The 24,625-nt window shown below is 49.2% G+C and overlaps 1 protein-coding gene across 2 annotated transcripts; it reads left to right on the forward strand.

Annotated features, from left to right (window-relative positions):
* RGS9 (regulator of G protein signaling 9) lies at positions 1-23,360 on the forward strand. 2 transcript variants are annotated; one of them, XM_057387015.1, is made up of 17 exons: positions 1-94; positions 5,078-5,174; positions 7,673-7,723; positions 7,891-7,997; positions 8,455-8,506; positions 9,526-9,584; positions 9,965-10,041; positions 11,441-11,522; positions 11,907-11,969; positions 15,951-15,980; positions 16,595-16,656; positions 18,577-18,690; positions 19,562-19,677; positions 20,220-20,307; positions 20,809-20,947; positions 21,595-21,680; positions 22,918-23,360. In XM_057387015.1, exons 1-17 carry the CDS (start codon positions 32-34, stop codon positions 23,087-23,089), a joined length of 1,458 nt encoding a protein of 485 aa, XP_057242998.1. In that variant the 5' UTR covers positions 1-31; the 3' UTR covers positions 23,090-23,360. The 2 variants fall into 2 exon arrangements, with proteins under 2 accessions (XP_057242998.1, XP_057242999.1); XM_057387016.1 differs by lacking the exon at positions 22,918-23,360 and having other exon boundaries at positions 21,592-21,650.
* Positions 23,361-24,625: the final 1,265 nt, after the last annotated feature.

The raw sequence follows: 24,625 nt of genomic DNA on the forward strand, positions 1-24,625 counted from the left end.
TCCGCACCGCACCGAGCTCCGCACCGCCACCATGACCGTCACACGGCTCGATCAGGGCCAGCGCTACCGCCCGCGGATGGCCTTCCTAAAAAAGGTGAGGGCTCAGCCGCGCTGTTATGGGCACGCCGGGGCCGCGTCCGGGCGGGGCGGTGCGATGCCCAGGGCAGCGCTGGCTTTGGGTGATGTGTGTACATAGCATCCTGCTCGGCTCCCCAGGGCACCTCTGGGCGTGTGGAGTCCGAGGGGTGACAGCCCCATCCCCAGGAGTTCGGGGCCATGACCTGTTGCAGAGCCCMGGGATGGATCCCTGGAAGCTCGCGGGGGCGGGCTGGAGGGGCAGCGGGTGCCGAAGTGATGGAGGAAATCGGACTGTAATGTTGATTATGTTTTGTAGTTTAACCTCAGCTAAACGATGCTCCTGATATGTTTTCCCTCTCTCCCATTATTTTTCATCAAAGTCTCTCAAATCCGTGTCCTTTCCCAGGGGAAAATCTGTCATCTGCCATGCCAGGCCAATCAGTGTAGCTCTGGTCCAGTCAGTCCATGTGTGTGTGTTCCCAGTGGTTTCATCTGATGTCCACTTTCAGAGGGTGTATTGCTGCCAACTGTTTGCTCTCTGCCTCCTTCCAGTTTTTCAGAAATGCRCGTATTTGTGACCAGAAGCAGTAGAAGGAGTGGGTGATGTATGCCCACGCTTTTGGGTGTGATGTGTAATTTTGTAAAGCATTTGGTGGGCTTTTTCTGTAGCGTGCATTCAAAGCACAGCCAGTTGTAGTGTAACTGGTATTTGAAGATTTTTAAAAGCAGAGTGTTAAGCTAGCTTTTCTCCCACCCACCTCTCCTGAGTGTGGCTTATCCTGTTGAATGGAATTAACTGAATTTCCAGTGACAAGTACAGGCAGAAGTTGCTGTTCGAATTGTAGCTAGCTTTCCTCAACGCCCACAACCTAAGGATTCCAGGGGTAAACGGGGGGAATTTGGGGATATTCAGTGCCAAGGTATGAGCCTGGCATTGCACACACTGTATTTACTACATCAGAGGAAGTAAAGAGAGTCTTTTCTTTGGTGCTGTGTCTTGCAGGGTAAATTTGGCTGAGGAGCCCTGCCAAGGGAAATACTCCAGGCCAAATTCTGTACTGAGTAATAGTCGGTGGAGTTGTGTGCGGGGGTGCAGAGGAGAAGCTGCGTTCTCTGTGAAAACAGCTGCCAGCAGCTGTGCTTCAGCTGCTCTGTGGGAGTGCAGCAGTCTCTGCAAGGTGCTCTGAGTTGTTCAGGTGGGAAGATCAGTCAAAACACAGCGAATTACTGTTCTGGAGTGTGCTCCACTCACACTGTGAGCAGCCGCGGGGGCTGAGCACTGCCAGACTAAGCCCCGTTACAGAAGGAAGGAAAGCTCCTGGTGGTCAGCGAAAGCCCTGGGTTCTGGTCTCTGCTTTCATTCCTGCTCTGTTTTTTCCAGACCTCGGAGAAGCCGTGTTTGGAGCCTTGGCTGTTCCATGGCAGTGTGGTCTGTGCTGACAGCCASGTTCTCAGAGCTGCTGGAAACATCCAGCACCTTTCCTGGCTGCCCATGGTGGGAGCTGARGATGCTCAGCGTGCACCCAGCGAGCACCTTACAGACTTAGACCCATGAGGAGCTAAAATCCTAGAAAGAAGCTTTGTTAATTATTTAAGCCTGTGCTCACGCTTTGCTGCCAGCTGACACAYGCTGTGCCATGGGCTGCTCCAGCTGCACGCAGGGATTCTGCCCTGCTGGCAGTTGTGGGCCCCGTGTGCCTTCACCAGGCACCTCCCTGTGCTCCTCTCCAGCAGGAAGCTGGTGACACAGCAGCAATCCTGCCCTGGACACGGGGAGAGGACAGGGGGTTATTTTAGGGGTGTGGGCAGTGCCCTGCTCTTGCTGTGAGGCTGCATTGCACCACTGGAGCTGGACGTGGAGCTTGGTCTTTATGGCTGAGCTGTGGCAGGATCAGAGGCCCCCRAGGCCCTGCTCATCCATGAAATACTCATGCTAACATTTAGGTTGTCTTATTCTACCTTTCCCCCTTGTAAACCATCTTGGGTGGGAAGAAGAACAGCACAAAAGTGTTGAGATAGCGAGGAACCCTCTGAAATGCATTTTGGCTGGATGCACTTGGCTGGATGCTGCGAGAGCTTGAGTGAACCCAAGCTCTTGGGTGCCTGTGCCTGCTGCAGCAGCCAGATCTGGCTCTGCTGGGCCTCAGCTGGCAGAGCTGGGCTCTCCACGAGCTGCTGGGCTGGGTATTTTTCCTTGCTGTGCTACATCAGCCGCACTGTGACTCACACCTTGTGGGTAGAGCTGATGGATGCCTTCTTCCTCTGCCTCCTCCTCACTCTGGTCCCTGGTGGCTTTTCCCAAAGCTGCACAGCAACCGGAGGGGRACTGTCCTGGGATCTGCAGCATGGCTGCGGGCTTTTCCAGCCTGGTTTTGCTTCTCCAGGCTTAGATTTTCCAGCAGCTGATGGCCCTCGTCTTCCTGGGCATCCAGGGAATTCAGCAGACTCCTGCTCTCTGTTTAAGTGAGGCCCTGGATATGGCTAAAGCTGAGCTTTAATCTCAGCCTCATCCCATCCTCCCTTTCCCTGTTCCAGGCTGGGAGATGCCAGTGCTGCATCTTTCCTTGGGAAAAATCCCCTCCAGACTGGGAAGAGCCAGCTACAGCCCTGCCCTCCCCACTCACAGATTTACTTCCTTTAGCTGAGAGATCGCTCAGTGGGAACAAGCCACTTCCCCTCAGCTTTAATTAAGAAAAAGCAGGAAGTTTTAGGTGGTTAACAATGGACTTTTTTCATTTCTTCTTTTTTTTTTTTTTTTTTTTTTCCATCAATGTGCAAATCAAGGTTTGTAGCTGTAGACCTAGAAAACAACTGAATGAGCCCTCAGAGGCTGGAGTTGGGATGAGAACTGTTTGTTACCTTGGAAATCAGAGCAGGTAGGGCTGATCCTACAGCAGCAGGCAGTGAGGGGGGATAGAACCAGGCAAATAGGATGGAAAAAGCAGCAGGTGTTTAATTACAGCACCAGGAGCGTGCACTCTGCTGGGAGCAGGAGCCTGCTGGGAAAATTGATCTTTCTGATGTCTGAAGCAAAGATGCCTCTGTCTGGGTTGATGCTGAGAGGGGCTGAACTYCTCACCTTGGCGGTGTTTTGCTGTTGCATTTCAGAGCCTCAGTACCTGGAACTCGTGATGGTTTTTGTTCCTTTATGGGAGTTGGAGTTTTGCTTTGCAGTCAGCGAACTGAACCCTGTGACTCTGTGCAATCAGATGGGGGACAGGCAATTTTTCTGTTTTCTCCTCTGTGGCTTTTGGGGTGAGTTCACCTCCATGCAGAGATTCCAGCTGATCTGAAGGGGAATCTCCCTGAGGCTCTGTGAGGTGAGCTCGCCCCAGAGCCTGGCAGTCCTGATATTTACCTCTGTGTACATCTCCACCCATCAACCAGCGTCAGGAAGTGGCTTCTGGCTCTGCAAAATTCAAACCAGACAGCTCTTTCCTGGCTGAAAGCGTGACAAAATGTGCTCGAGCCCTTAGCAAAGCGAGGAAGTGTTCCTGCTGTGTCTGAAGCAGCCCTCCTGGCCTCCCTGCTGCTGATAGCAACTCCTGCTCGCTGTAATCCAATGCTCCCTTGGGAGAAGAGCAAGAGACAGGCTGAGTTTTGATCAGCAAGTGGATGGTTTGCAGCCAGAGCAGCAGGCACCCCCCAGGAGCAGCTCGTTGCTTTTTAATATATTTGTCATTTCTCCAGTGACAGAGGGAGTGTGGCAGAGTATGAACATGACAGGAGTTGAAGAGGTGCTGGTTAAAGGAAGGGAACTTGCAGGGTTGGAGGGTGTTCTGAGACAATTCCCTGCTCTCAGCTGGTTGAAGATCTGTCTCTTAAGCCCACCTGGAGAGCAGCAGCCCCGTGCTGGAGCAGGATGTTCTGTGCTGCCTGCCTGGAACGAGTTCTGCCTGAGCCTGGGGGCATCCTGGTGGCATCCTGGTGGGATCCTTGTGGGATCCTGGTGGCATCCTGGTGGCATCTGCTGGGTGGCATCTGCCAGGTGGCCATGGCACTGGGACAGGGCATGAGCAGGGCTGTGTTTGCCCCCAGCACCTCTGTTCTCTGTGAAAGGACTGTGCAGTTACAGAGAGTGACTTCCCAAAATACCTGYCTCTGCTTGAAATCCCAGTTTCCTAAATGAGTGCCCTGCCTGGACCATCCTGCCTCACCTCATCTCACACAGCCTTGAACATTCTGAGGCTGGAATTGTGGGTTCTGGTAAAAGATTAAAAAAATACCTTCATATTTTCATCTCTTTGGGGCTGGGTTTGCTCTTTTAAAATATTTCATGTAAGTATTTATACAAATATTTATGTTGAATTTTACCGGGCTTCTCCATTTTAATGTGAATTAGTCACTGCCTTTAAAAGTAGTTGAAAATCCAGTTTTACTGACAAGCCCAGAGTGTATCCTGTCACTACAGCTTAAATCCTCACAGAACTTGGCAAGACTTGGGACCAAAGTCACTGTGGTGCCTGTGAAGACAATACCCTTCATTATGTGCRTGTCATCAAGTCACACTCGTTAAATCCTCTGCTCCCAGTTAAAAAACTACAGCCTCACCCAAAACAAATGTGTGGAGAGACCAAATTGGTCCTGTTGGACCAGTTTTAATTTAATACCTCTGGAAGCAGAAGACAAGAAAAAGAGCATCTTTCCCAAAACTCTCATGGCACTCAGTTAAAAATGAGGAGATGAGGAGCGTGCCCCAACTCTGTCTGTCTCAGCACAGATCCCAAGGGAAAGCAAAATCTTTATGCTTTTGGAATGGTGCTGGTAGGAAGTCAGATAAAGAGGATGAAAATACCTTTGAAAATCTTTATCTTAAAAAAAAAAAAAAAAAGATAATTTGGAACCAGAAATAAAAGAAGTCTGGTGACAGTGACCCTGCAGTCAGTGTGAGCTGCCATGGGCTGCAGGTGGCACCTCTGGAGAGGGCTGTGGTCACTGTGTCCATTCCTGTGCCACACCACTGCCCACTCTATCATCCATCCCATCCCCTGCCTTGCAGATTGAAGTGCTCATGATGGAGATGCAGAGCCCTGACACGGGAATCAAGACCCAGGCCCAGACTGTGATGATCACCAGCATCCCACACGCTGTGACAGGTAAGAGCTTCCCTCAGGGAGGGGACTGGGCCAAGTTCAGCAGGGAAAAACTGTGGACCCCAGAGCCAGTGCTGTGTTCCCAATAAATATCTGCTGTACATCATTTAAAATGTCGCTGCTCCCTTTATCTCATTCTCACTCGTGTCTCATTTAATTCCCACTCTTTGAGTCACACACAAAAGTTGATCCCCAGGCACTTTTAGCTGTCTCATGGGGGTAACTCAAGTGAYCTTGTCTTCTCTTAGCACAGAGGTGAGGAGATGCTGCAGCCTCCAGAACTSTTGTACTCCCAGTGAGGCTGGATCACAAATAAAGATAAATATGAAATTCCAATTAAAACAAGCAGCCTGGAGGCAGACTGAAAGATGGTACTTCAGAAATGAGCAATAAACAATTAGTCTCCCTTTTAATGTTTACTGCTGGTAATAATTTTCCTTGAGTAGGCAGGAAAAGAACAAAATACTCAACCCACTGCTCTGCCTGTAAATGACAGCTTTTCCTCCTTCAAGGAGGCTGAAGGAGCAGCAGACAGGAGCTGTGTCAGGTACAGTGTTCCAGGCAGCTCTTATCACAGCCTCCTTGTGCCTGCCACTCCTTTCACCAGGCACCATCAATGCCTCTGCTTCCCTGTTCTCTGAGCCTCCACAAAAGCTCTTGTGAGGAATCCTCTGCTGTCAATATTCACACTTACTCCGTTACCCAAGTTTCCTCCTCCTGCTTCGGTCTTTCTTCAGCACTTTGAAATTCAGAACAAAAACTCCCACTGAAACCAGTGAGTTTGCTCCAGGCGAGTCAGGAGACTTTCCCTGCTCTSTTTGCAAAGCCTGGTAGGCTCAGTGTGTCGTTTGCCCTGATTTTTTTTTTAAAAATGAGGCTGCAGAAGCATTGAAGTCACTTGCCCATGGGAAGAGGCAGTCAGTGAAAGGGTCAGGAGAACGTGGACACATCTGAAGCTGCTCTCAGCACTGCAATACAAACCACATCCTGGCTTACACAGCTATTATGCAGCTGAGCTGGGTGGAGGCTTTGCCTGCACAAAGGAGCTGGCCTTGCCTCCCAGAGCTGTCAGGGAATAGTTAAGGCAGCACAAAGAGGAGATTCCCCGTGCTGGAGATGACGTCCAACGCAGATGAAGTGCAGGGGAACGAGAACTTCTCTCAACGTCTGCCCAGMGTAAAATCCCACTTCCTAAAAGCCCATGGGTAGCTGATGTGTTGGCAGCATCCTCTCTGTGTGCTGTCTGCTTTATTCTRGTTCCTTAACTGAAGTTCCTTCCTRCACAARTCATAAATTCTCGTCCACCTCGGAGAGGCAAGTGGCTTCCACTCGCCCTGCGTGCTGCTCATCCCTCTCCAAACTGATATTTTTAGTGCTGCACAAGTTGCATGGATACTGATTGGCTTCTGGGTGTTGCAAGAGAGACTGATTCATGTTTAATGAGGGTGTGGTGGAGATATTGGAGCAGGGGACAAAGATCCACTGGAAGAGCACTGCCTGTGCAGGAAGCTAACTAGTTAAATTCAGTGAAAGTCAGTAAAATAGCTCACAAATAAACCTCAATGTTAAATGTGCACCTTTGGGGGAAAGTGCTTACAGAGAGAGCTGTCTAGAAATGAGTGATGAGATAATCCTTTAATTTCATCTATTTCAGGAAGCGGGCGGTAGGATAAGAGCTCTGAGCCCCTATTAGAAAGTTAAGTCATCACTGCAATGTCAAGAAAGGTCACCACCTCAGTCTGCAGTCCTAGGGGAGGTTTGGAGGGAAAGGCCAGTAATGGATCAGGGAACAAGTGCATTTTTGCCCTCTTTAAATGGAAAGAGGTTCATGAAATTTGCTCCCCACAATGTGAAACTAAAACTGCTGGAAGTTTATGCTGYCTATGGGTACAACTGCTCACAGTTCAGCAAAAGAACTGAGGGAGAGAAAATGTGTGTGAATGCAGAAATCTTGTTCCTTTTGATAAATCCTGTAACCACTGCAGCGTGGGTCTGAGATTTGGGCATCCCTTCTACCCTTTAAAGGACTCTCAGAGTATGGTAACTGATCTCCTGTAAAACTGAGATAGGGCTGTGCTCTGTGAATCCAGAAGTTCTTTGCAGTGACTCTTTCAAGGCAAGGTGGAGCAAAACCTCCCCTTCCCTGGGTGTGAAAGGTGTACCTTGCATTCCTGAAGCCCTGTCTCAGCCTCTGAGGAGGGTTGAGGTGTTGYTCWGTCCACGTGAGCTGTGCATGCTCTYTCTGTGCTGTCCCAAGGTCACTGCCTGCCTCAGGCTCTCTGTCCCAGGGTTTGATGCTTCATGGGTGCCAGCATGGCCAGTGGGAGCCCAGCAGTGCATTTGATCTGTACCTCYTTGCATTGTGGGGCATTTGAAAGCACATCTGCAAAAAAATGGGATCCAGAGCACAGGGAGGGGTGAGGGCTGGAGAGGTCTCATTTCCACCCATGGATTTGGGCACCCTCCTGATTTCAGTACCTGACRTCTTCTTTGCTTTGCAGGTAATGATATAATGCAGTGGATTCTTCAGCGCTTGCAGATCACTGCAGAAGGTGGGTAAAAATGTGAAAACAGAGGCTTTCTCAGCTTTGAGTTGTAAAACTTTTAAGATCTCCAGAGGCAAAACCTTTTAGCTGAATTCTCCCCTGCATAGGAGCTCACTTTTATTTCCAGTGAAGTGTTTCTGTGCAATCCAAACATGTGCCTTCTCCATTTTCAGAGGCACTCCACCTGGGAGACCTGTTTGTCAAATATGGATATATCTACCCTCTGCAGGAGCCAAAGAACCTCACCCTTAGGGCAGATGGGAGCCTCTACAGGTTTCAAGTGAGTTGCAGCTTCTCCAAGCTTTTGTGAGAGAGTTCAGCACCAGTTTTTATTAAAAACAGGCAGCTGGGGCAGTTCCCAGGAGCTGTGTAGCCATGCAGGGAGGAAGGGATCTACAGACAAAACTCAGATTGCACTTGACAGGGAAACTGTGATCGTTTCTTCAAGTGAAATTGGTGTAATTGTTCAACTTAAAAAAGGTGTGCTTTCTTCCAAAGGAGTGTTCTCTTCCAGGTATTAAAAGTAGCAAATGGAGTTGCTGGTTGGAAATAGAACGATGTGGGGGTACTGAATAATGAATACACAAAAAGCACAGTAATGATGGGATGTTATTGAGGTTCATGACTATTTGCACTGCTGTGGGAAGTCAGAGCACCCACAGTGGTGCTTATGATGAGGAGTTCATGAGCTCAGGGTCTTTGTGCACTAACAAGAAGCTGTTTTCCTGTTTCTGCAGACCCCCTATTTCTGGCCGGTGCAGAGCTGGGCTGCTGATGACACAGACTATGGTGAGTGTGGCCCTGCAGCTGTCCTGGGCTGTGGGTTTGTCACACAGTCCTGCCCCACGCCTGCTCTTCATGTTCTTGTGCTGTGTCCCCAAGGGCAATGACCAGCCCTGGCATTTTTTATCATAATATTTAGTGAATAGCTCTCAGTAATGGTGAATGGAGGGTGTGACCATCTTGTGGTGGCCTTGATGAGAGAAAGTGCTTAAGCTCTTATGCTCAACTAAGATCCATCCCAGGGAACACATCTGAATTACCTTGTTGGGTAGGGAAGACTTTAAACACAAGATTAGATTTCCCTGAGTAGTTAAGTGTGTTCCTGGATCTCAGCCCAAGGCTCTCTTCCGGTAGATTTGGATCAAGCCAAGCTTTCAGAGATGGATCTTTTTTATAGAAAGCACAGTGACTTCCAATATCTCCTGATGGCTCTTTCCTTATAAATCTTTTGTTGCGTTTATGATGGTTTTTGTTGTAGGGCTGGTCATGGTCAGGCTGCTCAGTGGGTTTGTTCTGTGTTCGTGCCAAGGTTGTCCTCTGTGGCTTTTATCTGCATTATGCTGTGCATCTTCTGAGGAAATAGAAAAGCCTGGTTTAGACTGGGATGYTTTTATTAAAACCTGAGCAAAACACTGGCCTCAGGTTCTAATAAAACCTTCAGAAAGTTTTTGTGTTCAGATATCTTGGAGGTCAAACTCTGAGGAACCTCAGCACCTGAAAGGTTTGGTCCAGTGTCCTTTGACCCATGGAATCCTCGCTGAGTTCCCAAGGGAAGGGTGGCTTCTGGCAGAAGTTTTGCCTCACTGCTTCCAGCCTGGGCATCAATGACAGCTTAAAATCACCTTTTTTTTTCCTTTTTTTCCCCTTTTTTTTCTTCACTTGGCTTTTTTGAGCCTGGAGCTCATGCCTGGGAAGATATGCAGCAGACAAAGGCTCTTGTATTTGTCATGTGGGTAAATGTTTAATTGTTCCTGGACTTGTTGTTCTAAGTATAACTGACTGCTGATTTGCTTCTCCCTCCACAGCAATTTATCTAGCAAAGAAGAACATTAAAAGGAAAGGGATTTTGGAAGAATATGAAAAGGTGAGGAGACRCTGCATTTGTTCCATTACAAGACCCTCATTTGCTACAGCTTTAGCCCTTTGTTACTAATGAGTGGGAGCATGGCAAAAAAAAAATCACCTCTTCAGCTCAAAAGCCAACATTTTGCAAGTGAAAAACGACCAGTACAGAAAACTACTGTGAAGTCAATTATAATTTTAGCACGGGTAATTGCTCTCCTTGCAATGGCATTTTTGAACTGTTGCAATTCTTGTAATTATGTTCAGAATAATCCGGATTTCTTGGCTCAGTTGCCACTTTGGCCTCGTTGAACTACGGAGAGTCAAGAAAACCCCAGCATGGGAGTGCCCTGGTCAGGATTTTCACACTAACTGCTTTTTTTTTTTTTATTTTTATTCCAGGAACATTACAACATGCTCAATCAAAAAATAAACTACAAGTGGGATTTTGTTATTATGCAGGCCAAGGAGCAGTATAAGTGAGTTGCATTGCCTTGTTTGCATCACAGGGGAGGGTGTGAGGAGCAGAGCTTGGCTGTCTCAGTGCACAGTTAAATCATGTTAAAAACACCAACTGCAGCTCTGAAATGGCTCGGAGGGGAGGTTTAGGTTTTGCTCTTGATGTGGTTCTGTGAAGGAGCTGGGGTTTGATGCTGCAAGCCCTCATTAGAGACACCTTCATTTAGCTCAGTGTTGTCCATGAGCATTTGTGGATCAGGGTGCTGGACTTGGGGCTGCTGTGGGTCTGGGTCAGGAGTTCCTTGCRCATCTCTCAGCTCAGAGGAGTGCCCTGAGTCAGGAAACAGTGAATATTCCCAGCAGGGACTTCTGGAGCAAACTGTGCAGTGCATGCTTAGGTACCCAGCTAAAATGACTCGATTTTTAGAGCTGCAGCCTTCAAATTCCCAGCAAAGTTGGTGAACTTGAGATGGAATGACTCCTTTAGAGATCTTTCCTACTGAAGTGGACTCTTGTACCTTCTTTTACCTCCTGGCACGGCAGCTCAGCAGCCTCACAAATTCCCCGTGTCTTCCCTGGGATGGCAGCCAAGTGCTGGGAGCACTCATCAGATAACTGTCTCATTAAACACCAGACTGTTGTTCTTGTAAATTGAGGTCAGACTTGGGCTCAGAGATGCCAGCTGCAGTTTCAGAGTTAGATACCGTGTCTGAAGCAGCAGATTAAACTCGTCTGAGGCTGTTTGATGGTCAGACTGGTGCAGAGCATCCACCCTGCTAACCACAGCGGGGAGGCCACATGCAAACTGCCTGTTGGGAATGCTCCCTTCCCCATGCTCAGTCCCAAATTGGGCTCAGGATTTTTCTGGGAAAGAATTCGTTGGTCCAAGCCCAAACCATGCTRGTGCCATTTCTATTTAATTTTAGAGGTGATTTGGGTTTTAGTGCCTGGGTACACTCATCAGAACCATTTCCAAGTAGTTTCTCTGAGAAATGGCCCTGCTTTACTGTGAGACAGGGATGAGATGTGTCCAGGATGTATCTCTGGGTGGCAATCCTTGGATTCTGCCCGGGGATATCAGAGAGGGATAAATGTGAAGCAGCAGGACTGAGGGCAAGCAGAGGATTGGCAGTCAAAAGCTACCAGAGAGCTGTGTCTGTAAGCAAAAGGGGATGTGTCTGCTCCCAGCTCAGCTCGGGAAGATGATGATTTCTCAAAAGCCAGAGTCATGTGTGGCCATGTGAACATGATCTGCAGCCCAGAATTAGCCAGGGCAGGATGTGGTCAGGAGGCACCATCGGGGCATGGCTCAGGCAGGCTGGGACCTGGGGCAGGGCGGGCTGAAAGTGTGCCCTGCTTCTCATCCCACCGATTTCAGGGGGGCAAAAATCACAAATCCCCCTGTTTTTGGCTTTGCAGGGCAGGCAAGGAGCGGAAGAAGGAGGACAGGTAYGCCCTGGACTGCCAGGAGAGAGCCTACTGGCTGGTGAACAGGACTCCTGTGAGTACAGGTGACAGGGTGGCATCAGTGACACCGTGGTGCCCTCTCTGCAGCCACCTGGGACAGGGTCTCCTGTGGGAAGGGTTTGGCCCCTGGGCTATGTGCCAGGGAAGGGTTTGGCCTGGCCCCTGGGCTGTGTGCCAGGGAAGTGTCATTTCACACCTGCCCTCAGTCCCCACCACCTTTCCTGGTTTCTTTGAGGTGCAAGGGACAGAGGTTCAGCACCTCTGCTCTGAGTAGGACATTCCCAAATCTGGGAATCAGAGCTTTCCAAGGCTGGGAGCTGCTGCCAGTGGGGTCCTGGGAGTCTCCTCCTTCATTTGTGTGATCCAGAAACTTAAATCCAAATGAGTTAAAAGCTTTGATGCTTCTTGTTGACCACAGCCGGGCATGCTGGACGTCCTCGAGTACGGATTAGATCGTGTCACAGATCCCAATGAAAGCAAGGTAAACCAGGTGAGACAGGCCTTTTTTTTCTTTTATTTTTTTTTTTTTACACACCTACTGAATTTGTTTGGGAGAACCCAGAAAACATCCCTGGGATTGTAATTTTTTGGACACTGCAGGCTGAGTGTGTCAGCTCAGCTCTAACAGCTGAACAGGCCAGAGGTTGAGGCTCTCTCACCCAGGAGGTGAGGCCCTCAAAATAGGYTTTGGCAGCTCCTTCTGGCTTGAAAATACTTTGTCAGCTCTCTTGTCACACCAGTTAGTGTGAGTGCTTGGCTACAGGGTGTGTTTTCTTTGCTGGTGAAACTGAATTAAGGAATTTTCTATCTCCAGGTGCTCATTGCTGCCTTTTTATTAGTGCTGAATGTGGGGTGTAAAGGTCCAGTGCAGAGATCCAAATTCAAAAAAAATTACAATACCTCCCAAAGGGTAGTTAATGTGTAGTAAAAGGATGAAGAAGTTGGTGTGGTGGGTAGGAGACACAAAATATTGCCAAAAAATGCATATTGTAGACCTTAAAGAAACAAAACCAATGAATTGAGACKGTGAGGGCTGTAACTGGGTGAACTGGTTCAGAGTTTGCAATCACACAGAGCCAGTCAGTGCATGAGGAGCTGGAGCTGCTCTTCCCTTCCTCCATCAGCCCTTTGAAGTGATCCTGTATTTGTGCCCTTCATTTGGAAACAAAGTCAGAGCATCTCTCAGCGATTAAATGCAAATGTTGCTGCTGTCACACTCACAGTATTCCCACAACTTCCCATTTTTATAACAACCTTTAAACATCTCAGCAGCCAGAGGCAGGATAATTGCTTTGGCCAGCTGTGTCCTGTTGCTATAGAGACTGAAAAGGAGCAAAGTTTAGGGTTGGGGTGTATTTTATTTTCTTGTTGTAAGTAGCAGCTGCTGAAAGCCCTTTTATTTCTTTTATTTTATGAGTAAAGAAGTAGTGGAAAGGGAGAGGGATAGAAAGAGGAGTAAGCCCCCAGTGCCACGGGTGTCTCAGGTGTGTCAGGATGTGGAACAGCTCATGGCACCCACCTGAGACAGACTGAGGCCTTTCACTCATTGCCTCCTTGGTCTGGGGAGCTGATTCATGGGAAAAGTCACTTGAGAAGCCTAAATTGCGAGAAGTCACTCGTTAAGGGCGTTGCAAAATGAAAATCTCATGATGAGAAATGACTCCTTTGTTCCAAATGTGATTTCCTTCCAARGGGTGGGTGGTGCAGGGCACTTGGGCACTGCTGTAGGGTGGGTGGGGACAACTGGCAGCRCTCAGGGGACATTGCTCAGGGTCACTTGTGGCAGCAGTGGGGCCGGGCACTGGTTGTGGGAGAAAGGGAAGTGAAATGAGGTGCAGCTCTGGGGTGGGATAGCTRAGATTCCTCCCAGTTTGTGTTGGTTGGGAACTGGGAGAGGCTGGGCACGGGCAGCACCTGCAGCCTCCCATGTGCTCTGAGGTGCTCAGCCCCTTTTCTGGGGGAGCAAATCCCTCCCCCCAAATCCCCCCTAGTTTTCTCAGGACCAGCTGCCCACCCTGCTGACATCCACATAGACTGTGGCACGAGGGGGGCACTTAAAAAACCCTCTTATTTACAGATTTACAGATTTTTCTATTGTGGTGGTGTTTTCATTGATGCCTTTCTGTCTCTCTGYGACATTTAACTCACTGTGCTCTCTCTCTCTTTCCCACAGCTGTTTGTCTCGTGTGTGTGTGCTGTGCTGCCAGCCTCTCTGACCCCTCTAGGAGATAACACCACTTTCCTSCCACGTGAGCTGCCTTSGASCTGCTGTGCCAGCACCCACTTCTCYTTCCCCACTGCACCAGGCCTGGCTGAGGCCCCACTTGATGAAAAAATGGAAGAAAAATAGGTTTCTTTTTTAAACCATCGAATGATTTTAGCATGTTGAAATCAATGCTGTAGCCACAGTTAAATTCCATCAAACTGAACTCTCCAGCTGGCACTTGCAAATCTGATCAGGCCTGGTTTATATCTGAGATTCTTTATATCTGAGATTCTTTTTATCTCAGATTCCCCAAGGAGACAGTGAGTAGTGCAGGAGGCAGCTGGCCTGGAGCACAAGCACAGGTGTCCAAACAGGACACTTTGGGCCAGTAAATGCAATAAATGTCTCTGTGCAGGCAGGTGATTGCTTTTCCCTTCCATTTCTGCAGGCTGTCTGAAACAATGAGGGCTCTGTAGCAATGAGGCAAAGGAATGGTGCCTGCATGGGAAGTGGCTTGGAATCAGGGAAGCCAAGAGCAGACAGGGGTGAAAAAGATGCTCCTTAGTTCCTCCATCTCTAAGGGTGCCCCAGGAGCTCCTGAATCAGCAGGAGAGGTTGTACAGCCCTGTGAGGTTGTACCTCCTGCTCTCCAAGAGCTTTTTCTGTCCCTTTTTGTGTCAGTCCTTCCTCCCTCACACTGAGGGCCTGCACAGCATCCCTGCTGGTTTTTGCTGTCCTGTTTGTCCTGCTGAGATGGTCTGTGCTGCCTGTTCAGAACTGTTTCCAGCAGGAAAATCCTCCTCCCCTCACAACATCACTGTGAAGGGTTTTTTTGGGTGCCACACTGGCCAGGGTGTGTGTCAGGGTCAGGGCTGGCTCTGTGCTGGTGCTGTAGGGATTGGCTCATCTGCATCCAGCATTTCTGGCTCCTGCTGCTGAAATGGTGAGTGAGCATCTCAGAGCCCAGTGCCAGCAAAATGTGCGTGGTTTTCTGCCCTGGAGAGGAGAATTCCTCCCTCCTGAGCAGGGCTGGTGRTGATGGTGAACGTGCCAAGGCAGATCTGCACCCAGGGTGGTGTCCTCACAAAGCAGCCCTGGGAGAGCATCTTGCCTTTCCCAAAATAGGGGCGATTTTGGGGTGTCTGGGGAGGGGAGAGTGGGGGTACCTGGGGCAGTTTGGGGTCTCTGTGGGGTGCAGGGCTTGCTGGGGCAGTTTGGTACCAGATGCTCCATCCCTCATCCCTCACAACCTGCACTTGACTGAGGTGCTCTGCAGATCCCTGCCCTTCCACAGGGGTAAATAATTCATTAAATAATAATAATAATAATTAAAAATTATATAATATATATATGTACATAATATATAACATATGGTATATAATATATAATTAATATATAATTCATATAAAATATATATTTTGGTATATAATATACAATATATAATGTATATATAATAATATAATTATATTATTATGTATTGTATATTGTATATTATATACCATATATTATATATTACATACCATATGTTATATATTGCATATTTATTATMTATTATATATTATGTATAGTARTAATAATAATTCTGGAATGCAGATCTCRGCTGAAACGGGAGCTGAAACCCTGCCTGAGCCTTTCAAGGCTTAAATCTGGGAGCATCCCCGMCTTATCCTGTCTGTCCTTGTGCCTTCTGCAGCTCATTCCACACGGAGTAACTGTGCTTCAAAGCAAGCTGGGTGAATAAACACCCCACAGTTAATTCCTTGCCTTCAATTGCCTGCTCGTTTGTGGGTGACATGTAACATAGTCTGAGTTATTCAAATCACAACTGTAAACACCCTTTGCACAGCAGATACKGCTTCTGAGGCTTTTAATTGTGGTGTTTATATTTTGCAATGTGTTGGTTCCTGTCTCCTTTAGCTAATATTGAATGATCTAATCTGTGTCTCGTAAATGAATCTATTTTAGCTCCATTAGAATAACCCCTTAATTGAAGGCACGCAGGCAGCCTGTGATGGGAGAAGCAATGCTAAACAGTAAATACAGCTAATGGGACAATTTACCGTGTTGGGGATGCTCTTAGCTTTGATGATACCCTGATTAGCTCAGCTGCTGTGTTTGATTTTAATTGTGATCAGAATTAATTGGAGAGCGCTGCRCAGCGGCCGCCCTGCAACGGTGTCTCAAAAAATAAAATGCAATTGTAAGCGCCCATCCCAATGTAATGATTCTTTTTCTTTTTTTTTTTTAATTTTACAGAAAAATACGATGGAGTTTTATAGGAGAGAGGTAAGTGGTGCTTCCTCACTTTGAGGTGTCCATTCTGTATGAGCTGCTTACATCAGTGTGGCTCAAAACCCCCGTGCAGGGGATGGGGTCTTTGAAAAGCAGAAAATCACATGGAGCTTTTCTCCGTGTGATTTCAGGACATCCCCTCCCAGTGCAGGCAGCCAGCAGCTCTCCCAGTGACGGGAAGGCTCGGGCAAGGACAGACACCAGGGCTGAAATCCAACAGAACCAAATTAGTGGTGGGGAAATCACAGTGGCGCCGGCGCAGAGACAGCYAAGAATCAATGATAATTACATGCTAAACCATCCAGAGCGTTTGTAGGTGCTGAGGATGGTGGCTATTATTCAATTTTTATAGAACATGGGGAGTGCTTTTTAATTACTTGCACGTTGCGAAGTGCGCTTCTGATGTTTGCAGTCAGCTCGGTGAAAGCAGACATTTTGCTGAGACATTTTGGGGATTCTCTGGTTCCTTGGACRTGCAGTAATTAGGGAAGAAGCAGTTCCTGCTGCTGTTTGCCTCAGTACCTGGGAGAGGATCTGTTTGAGGTTCAGAGAGGCTTTATCTTCAATCCTCCRTGCTCCTAACCACGGCCATGTCTGATCCCCCTCAGATCATGTACTACCAGCAGGCCATCACCAAGACCAGAGTGAAATCTTCTGTCTCTCTTGGAGGGTAAGTCCTGATTTCCTTCTTCTGTCCACACATTAATTAGTCCCCAGTGCTTATCTCCCACTGAGCTGATGGAGCTGTCTGCTCTGGCAGCTGGTGACTCAGCCAGGGAATCCATGTGGTGGCCCAGCTCTGTCTGGGCTGTCTGGGCCAGGAGGCTGAGGAGGGATCAGAGTCCCAGGCAGGATGAAGARAGCTTTGCTGTCACCCCCTGGGCTGAGATTTCTCTGAAATCAGGAGATGCTGTTGCTGCTGGGCTGGATTCCCTGCTGCAAGTATCCCTGTTCCGTGGTGATGCTCACAGTTGGTGATTTAACTCAGGTTATTCTGTATCACCAAAGGAAGTGGCCTCTCCATGAACATCCCAGCAATTAATCAGCAATTCCCTTTCCCACTGGGAGTGTTTCCTGATCTGGTTCTTGATGAAGCATCCAGCCCTGGCATTAGGCATCTCTGGTTTGCCTGAGGCGTTTCTGCCTGGAGCCTGCTGTTGCTGACCAGGCACCTTGAGGTGCAGCCCACAGCACCTGATTTGTGCATTCACCTGATATTCCTGTCAGATCTGAGATAAACAAGGTGCTCAGGCCAGTTTCTTGGAGAGGACAGYCCTGGATGGATGAAATGGAAGAAGAGTTTGTCTTCTGAGAGCCTTGGTGTGCAGGGTACCAGCAGTTCTGCTCATTTTGTCTGTCATTGAAAAAGTCACTTAAAACCCTCCTGCCTCGAGTTCCCAAACTGTGAGCTGGAGCTGGGGACACCTGGCTGCTTTCCAGGGATTTTGTGGTGCTTAAAGGTTTGGCACTGGGGCTTTTCACTCCTTAGTTCAGGTGGRACAATGCCCATCACCTGGATCAAAAATCCTCAGGAACTTTCAACTCTGCTGCCAGGGCTGGGCCCAAATCAAATTACCATTAATGAAAATATGAGCAGCAACTGGGCAGTGTGCATGCCTCAGAGCCCTGCACTGATTTAGGAGGAGCTACAAAGCACTAATCATGGAGAGGACACAGCAGTGCTGCCTGGGCTGACAGGTTTAGGTTTGTTTAATCAGAATGCATGGACTGGGTGATGCTGGATGTGCTGGATGCCCTGGCATTCCCACTGGGGAAGGGGATGGAGCAGCTGAGTGCCAGCTCTGTGCAGGGTCAGTGCCAAGGTGCCTGTTAGCAACGGGCCCTGGGCACTGCACTCCCAGCACTTCGGCCTGGAAGGAATTTTAAACACAGAAACCAGAGGAATTCTCTTTTTTTTCCCCCAAGAATGAAAAAGGGGAGGCGGGAGCTGAAATTCCAGGACATTAGTGAAATCGGTTGTAATTACAAGTCTGGCCAAGTTAGAAGGTGGGAGAAGTGTTTGTCTGGTTCCTGCTGGGAGAGAGAGAGTTTTGCTTTGTGCCAAGCCTTCAGAGCCACTTGCAGAGGAATGAGCCCTGTGGTAGTGATTGAGGAGAGGAGAAACTGAGCTCCCTGAGTTCTCCCCTGGCCCACAGAAAGGCTGTGGAGAACCCACCTGAGTGAGCACAACCCTTGTGTGCCTTTCCCTGGCCCTTTTTCCCCAGAATGGTGCAGGATCAGACCCTGCCCAGCTGGGTGGAGAGGGAGACAGGAACTGTTTGGGGGYTTAGTCCCACTTCCCTGAAATGAAAAAGCASMAGGAGGTGATGGAGGAGAATCTTTTRCMTCMTTATAYTTGAAGTGACAAATTCAGTGCTTCRAAAGACAACCTGGACACTTCTGTCTGGGAAATGGAAAAGATTAACTGAGCCAATGGATCAGTTTTTCTAGGAGGACAGGGGCCACGTTCCAGATCCCTGTGCTGAGTCCTGCACCTCTGAGGATATCTGTAGTATATCTGTGTTTTATTTGGCTATAGTGGCTGCAGTTCTGTCTCCAAATTAACGTTTTGACTGTGGATTTGTTGCAGGGTTGTGAAGTACTCGGAGCAGTACCTCTCCAACGATCCCATCCTGTCTGGGTGTCTSCCCAGCAACCCCTGGATATCAGATGACCCCGAGTATTGGGATCTCAATGCCAAGCTGTATGTGTTTGTATTGTTTTGTATTGTTTTGTGGTTTCAGTGACCTTTACCCTGATAGGAATCAGGAAAGGGAACCAGTGATTTTCGTTGTGATACCTGATCTCTGCCCATGAGCAGGGAAGKGTTCCCATTCCAATTTACCTCAACCATGCAAAAGAAACTGTGGGGAATCCTCCAGCAGTGCCTGCTGCAGATGGAGCCTTCATTAAGGTTACAAAAATTGCTGAGCTGGTGATGGGAGCACTCAGCCCTCTGGGTGGGTCTGATCCCCTCTAGGATGAGTCTGATCCCCTCTAGGATGAATGGAGCCCACCCTAAGCAGCACAGGAATGGGATATGGCCAGTTCAGGGTTCAGTGTGCTCACCCCCCAGGACAGGCTTTGGGATGGAGGCACGTGCTGGTGGTCCATCCCTTCTCTGAGGTTTGGTTTTCCCTTTGGGTAGGATTTGCTAATKACACAGTGGCATCCCAGAGCTCGGAGTGTACAACATCTCAGTGGTTGTGAGAGCAGCAATCCTGTTACAGACTGATTGCATCCCATTACACATCCCCAGGGGATGCCTTCATSAGAAGCAGAGCCCTGGGCAGCAACCAGTGCCTCCTCCAGGATGGGACTGAGTCAGACCTTAGGGCAAAGCTGGGCTGGCACTGTGAGAGCTGCATAAACCCCAGTTAAATCCTCATCCCGCAGCGGCCCAAGTTGTTTAATTACAACTTACTCTGTGGCTTGACTTCAGGAGCTCATTACACCACTCTGCAAAACAAGAGAATGCTGAGCAGCCCCTTGGCATTGCAGCACAGGGCATTTTGGCTTTAATGAATCTGCTGAGGAGAGGAGCTGGCAGTGCAGTTTGTGCTCTCCCCGTGCAGGGTGGAGGTGCCCACCAGGATGCGAGTGGAGCGCTGGGCCTTCAACTTCAGCGAGCTGATCCGGGACCCCAAGGGRCGGCAGAACTTCCAGCTCTTCCTCAAGAAGGAGTTCAGCGGTGGGTGTGCAGTGTCCCTTTGTCCCCAGGCTGGGGTGGCAGTGGCTGTGGCAGTGCAGCCAGGGCAGGCGGTACCATCTAGTGGCACGGGAYACACGGTACAGCCCGCGATGTGACACTGGCAGGGAAGGTTTAGGTCACGTTTCAGGGAGGAATTAATCCCTGGGAGGGTGGCACAGCGTCCCAGAGCAGTTGTGGCTGCTCCTGGATACCTGGCAGTGCCCAAGGCCAGGTTGGAGCAGCCTGGGACAGTGGGAGGTGTCCCTGCCCTGGAATGGGATGGGCTTTAAGGTCCTTTCCACCCCAAACCATTCCACAATTCTGTGACTGCTCCAAGGAAGCTGGAACTGCTGAACTCACAAGTTCTGGGAGGTGTCAGTGGGCAGAGAACAGGGGAAAGCTGCTTTCCTCCTCCAGTGGCTGAAGAATTGGAGAGACTGATTTGGGGCCAGTTTGTACTTAGCCCAAGAAATTTAGGAGTTAATGAACGGGATTGTGTTCTCTCAATCTCACACTTYGCTGATTCTGTCCTTGTCATGCAGGAGAAAACCTGGGCTTCTGGGAAGCCTGTGAGGATCTCAAGTATGGAGACCAATCCAGGGTCAAAGAAAAAGCAGAAGAAATCTACAAGTGAGTGAAAATTTTATACTCTTAAACTCTTGGTGCTTGAGTCTCATCACCTTCCACAGGTTCTTACTCTCCAAATGATTTATTCCTGAGATTTTTCCGTGTAGTCTATTATCAAATGTGGCTGTCTTATGTCTCCACCTGGGAAAGGAGTTTTGGGAGATGAAAGCAGAAGTGTTATTTTGTTATATAATTACTTTTCTCTCTGTTCTCTGTTCCATTKCAGTCTTAGGATGTAATTTAAATATCAGGGTGGAATAGCAAAGTTCTTGAGGCTGCCACGAGCAAAGTGGAGAGAGGCCTTTTGCTTCCAGCGGGCTAAAATTTGGTTAATATTGTGTGCAAGGGGAAGTGAGTGCAGTCTGTAGTGAAGAGAACATCGATTGCCCAAGATCAGGACAGCAAATTGCTGCAGGGAGCTGAAGGGACTTTTCCTTTCAGGCACAGACAGGAAGCTGTGAATTCTCCACTGCTAATGGCACTGTTGATTCCTCCTCCTGGCAGGCTCTTCCTGGCTCCAGGGGCTCGGCGCTGGATTAACATCGATGGCAAAACAATGGGCATCACAGTCAAAGGCCTGGAGCACCCTCATCGTTAYGTTCTAGATGCTGCCCAGACCCACATTTACATGCTGATGAAAAAGGTTTGTTCTTTGTTGCCAAAGCCTGAGGGGGATTCCARCCCTGTGGGCCTTTCCCGTGCCTTTGTGTGCTATCAGCTGTCCCTTTGTTTGAAAAATCCCTCCAATTTGCTGAGTTCAGCATGCACTGCTTCAGGCATTTCTGTTTCTGCTTCTTCCTTCCAAGGCAGTGTCCCCGAGGTGTTGGGGGGACAAATTTGCACCCTGCTGCAAGTCCTTTCTAATTTCGATTTGGGCACCAGYTCATGCACTGAAAAGCATGACTGGAAAGCTCCTGAAAGCAGCAGGACTGGACTGATTTTCACCTACTGATGAAAAGTTTATCTACTGAAACACAAACTCCTCACCTTGCAGTGACTCCRAGACCCTGCTGGCCCAGGCTAAGCTTCAGTCAGATCTTTTGATCTGGGTCTTACCTGTGAAGCTTTATTGTGAGATGGAGAAATCCTGGGAATTTTACAGCCAGATGAAAGGATATTGGTTTAAATAGCTACATTTGCCTGAAAGATGCAAAGTCCCTTGGGCTGCTGGGGGAGATTATCCAGTTCCCAGCCTCGCTGGCTCCTGAGCAGCTGTATTTGGTGGTGATTTTAATAAGGGTGTTTGCAGCCCATAACTACCAGTTTCTCTTTTTTTTTTTCTCCTAGTAGGACTCCTATGGCCGCTATTTAAAGTCTCCAATATACAAGGAAATGCTGGCCAAGGCTGTTGTGCCACAAGAGGGTGTCAAAAAAAGGCAAGTGAAACCGGCTGTAATTGTGGGGTTTGCTTTTCTTGTTGTAGCAAGGGTAGAAAAAGCCCAGGTTGCAGCAAAATTACTATGATTTAGATGTTCTCTTAATTAAATAAATTTTTTCACTGGGAAAATGCTTTTCTTTGAGACTGATGGTGCTGTTTATTCATGAACCCTTTGGAAGGGGCTTGTGAGCTGTAGGAATGGACTTGGTCATTTCTCTGCTGGGTCTGTGGAGAAAGGCTGTGATTGTTGAATTAATTCATGGCTCCTTTCCTGGAGCTGTGTTCTGGCCATGGGAAATCTGCCCACAAAACACTGGCTGCCAGAGCAGGGCCAGAAGCAAGGTTTAGGATCAGGATTGTCTATGGGATCTGCTCAGCTCTGCCTGGACAAAGCTGCTCCCCCTGGGTGTAAGGGAAGGTGACAGGCATGTGGGAACAAGTAGCACCTTGTGACAGACAGCTGGCACCAGGGATGGCATTGGAAATGGCTTTTCCCCTGCAAGATGAAGGTTGTAAATCAAATTCAGGCCATTGGAGCTGCTGCTGCTCCTGAAGCTGAGCGTGCAGTTTTCGACTGGGCGGTGTTCCTTTCTCTGTTCCTCTCCCACTCATCAACCTGGCAAGCAAAAAAAAAAAGTAATGATGGGCTTTCACCCTGGTTGTTCCATCTAAACCCTGTTTCAAGTCAGTCAGGAAAAAGCCCTGCTGCTGTCTGGCCTGATTTGGTCAGTTCTCCCCTGAATCACAGAGCACAAGGTCACTGGCTGGTTGTGGTGATCCTGCCTCTGTGCTTTCTCTGGATCCCCCCAAACCCCTGGAGAGCTGCACCTCATCCAGAGTGGGATTGGACCTGTTCCACTGCCGGGGAAGGGGTTTTGCTGAAGCAGGTATTGGATGATGCTTTAGGGGCATCACAGACACCACAAACACCCATCSTTGTCCCTGTTCTGACCTTCCTCAGGGTGCTGGAGCAGATTCCACGGATGGGAGTCCTTTGGTTTCACACCAGGTGTGAGCTGAGTGCAATCCCAACACGAGTGGTGTAGTTGGGGGCAGGACTTTCACACTTTTATCAGTTCTATAACTCAGTGTGACACAGAGTCCCCCAGCCCTGCTTTAAACCATTTCTCCCTCTGTGTCYGAGYTCATCCTCCTGGCTARYYCTGCTGTCCARGRRGGAGTTTTTGGTGCCCTTCCCCTYTGTAACCCCCTSTCCYTCCCCTCTCTCTGCCCAGCACGGGTCTGTTCGGACGCCGCCACCTCCGCTCCAGCCCCAGCCCCATCATCCTGCGGCAGATGGAGGAAGAGGCCAAAGCCCGAGAAGCYGCCACCACCGTGGACATCACGCAGGTCATGAGCAAGCTGGACCGCAGGAACCAGCTGCAGAAGGAAGCTCCTCCCAAGTAGGCTCTGAGCCCCGCGGGGCGCAGCGCAGGGAAAAGACAAGGCGAGGCTGCTGTTGAGCTTCGTCTCCCGTTCCTGAAGGTGTCAGTGCTGCTTTAGGTTTCCCCGGGCTGGCTCTGCCCCTGGCCAGCTCCCTGCACGTTGCCATGGCTTCTGGAGAGAGGATGCTGCTGCTTCCCTGGCAGGGCAGGGAGTGCTGGCACAGCCGGGCTGCTGCTGTACCAAACTCAGAATCCAGCACCCGACTCCCTCCCTGCACTCCTCAAAAAAAAAAAAAAAACCCAACAAAAAAACCCCAACCCTTTTTTTTGGTGTATTTTTGGAGTGTAGTATTTGGGGTTTTTTGTGGTTTTTTTGGAGGAGAGATGTTTTTTGGAGGGGAGGCTCGAGAGCCCGGCTGCCCCTCCCTGTATTTCGTTTTTTTGGGAGCTGGGGTGGTACGAGGCAGGGTGAAGCTGTGCCCCAGTGCTTTCCTTGGAGCAGAGGGAGGTGACACACAGGGAGCAGGGCAGGGGGACACAGCTCAGAGTGTCCCTGCTGGTCTCCATCCCCTCGGGGGGCTGTGCACCRGGCCAAGGGGGGCACCTGGCACAAMCCCAGAGGAGTTCACYCCYTCKGGRTGYCCTKCACCTCCAGCCAGCTCAGCAGGGCCACAGGATGGAGAGCTGCATGTGAGAGCAGCAGCAGGAGCATTTCTGAAGGTTCAGCTGCCCTTTGGGGTTGCAGTGACATCCCACAGCCCTGGACACCGGGGATGCTCAGCAGACAGCTCTGCTCTCCCCGTGCCTCCTGTGCCCTGAGCTGGGTGTGCAGGTGCACGGAGCTGCCCCTTGCCAGAGCCTGAGAGATTTTATCAAACCCTTCCCACCTCTTGTCTTGTCTTTTTCCTGCTCTTCTGTTTTCTGTCGTTAAAAACGCGACAGGAGGAGGTAGCTGCAGTTTTTGCTGGCTTGTAGCCCAGAGGTGAGGGAGAACAGGCTAGAGGTGTTAAGAGCTGATTTCAACTTTCRGTAGTATTTATTTTTTGAATTGTTCTCTTTTGCTCTGTAGAACGAGGCAAGCTAAAACACTACATTAGTGCTAAAGAGCTCAGGGAGGTTCCAGGCCTTGCTGGAAAGCCCAGCATGCCTTTAAAAAAAAATAAATCCTGCTTAAAACCCTAAGGCTTTGTTACAAAAGGTGCTGAGCACCATCAACCTGCTTTGACATAAGAGCACTGAAACACACTCCAGAGCGTGGCAGGGCTGGCCCAAAGCTGYTTGGCTGTGATGAACTCCCCAGCCTCTCCTGAGCCTGTGTAACATGGAGCATGTTGGGATTGCCAGTGTGTGCTAACATGTGGAAGATCAAGTCAGGGTATAAATAATAAATAACAAATCTGTGTGTTCCCGTCAGTCCCTCTGATTCCACTTCTATTTTGTCTGCTGCTTGGCTTGTGATGTTCTCTGTATCCATTCCTGTCTCTGATTTTTTATCATCTCTGCTTGGCACCGCTGTTCCCCTGCAGTGGGTTCGTGCTGCATGCTCGGGAGTCACTGT

The sequence above is a fragment of the Malurus melanocephalus genome, unplaced genomic scaffold (assembly GCF_030028575.1).
Source record: "Malurus melanocephalus ecotype Western Australia unplaced genomic scaffold, MMel_1.1 scaffold_1113, whole genome shotgun sequence".
NCBI classification, from domain to species: domain Eukaryota; kingdom Metazoa; phylum Chordata; class Aves; order Passeriformes; family Maluridae; genus Malurus; species Malurus melanocephalus.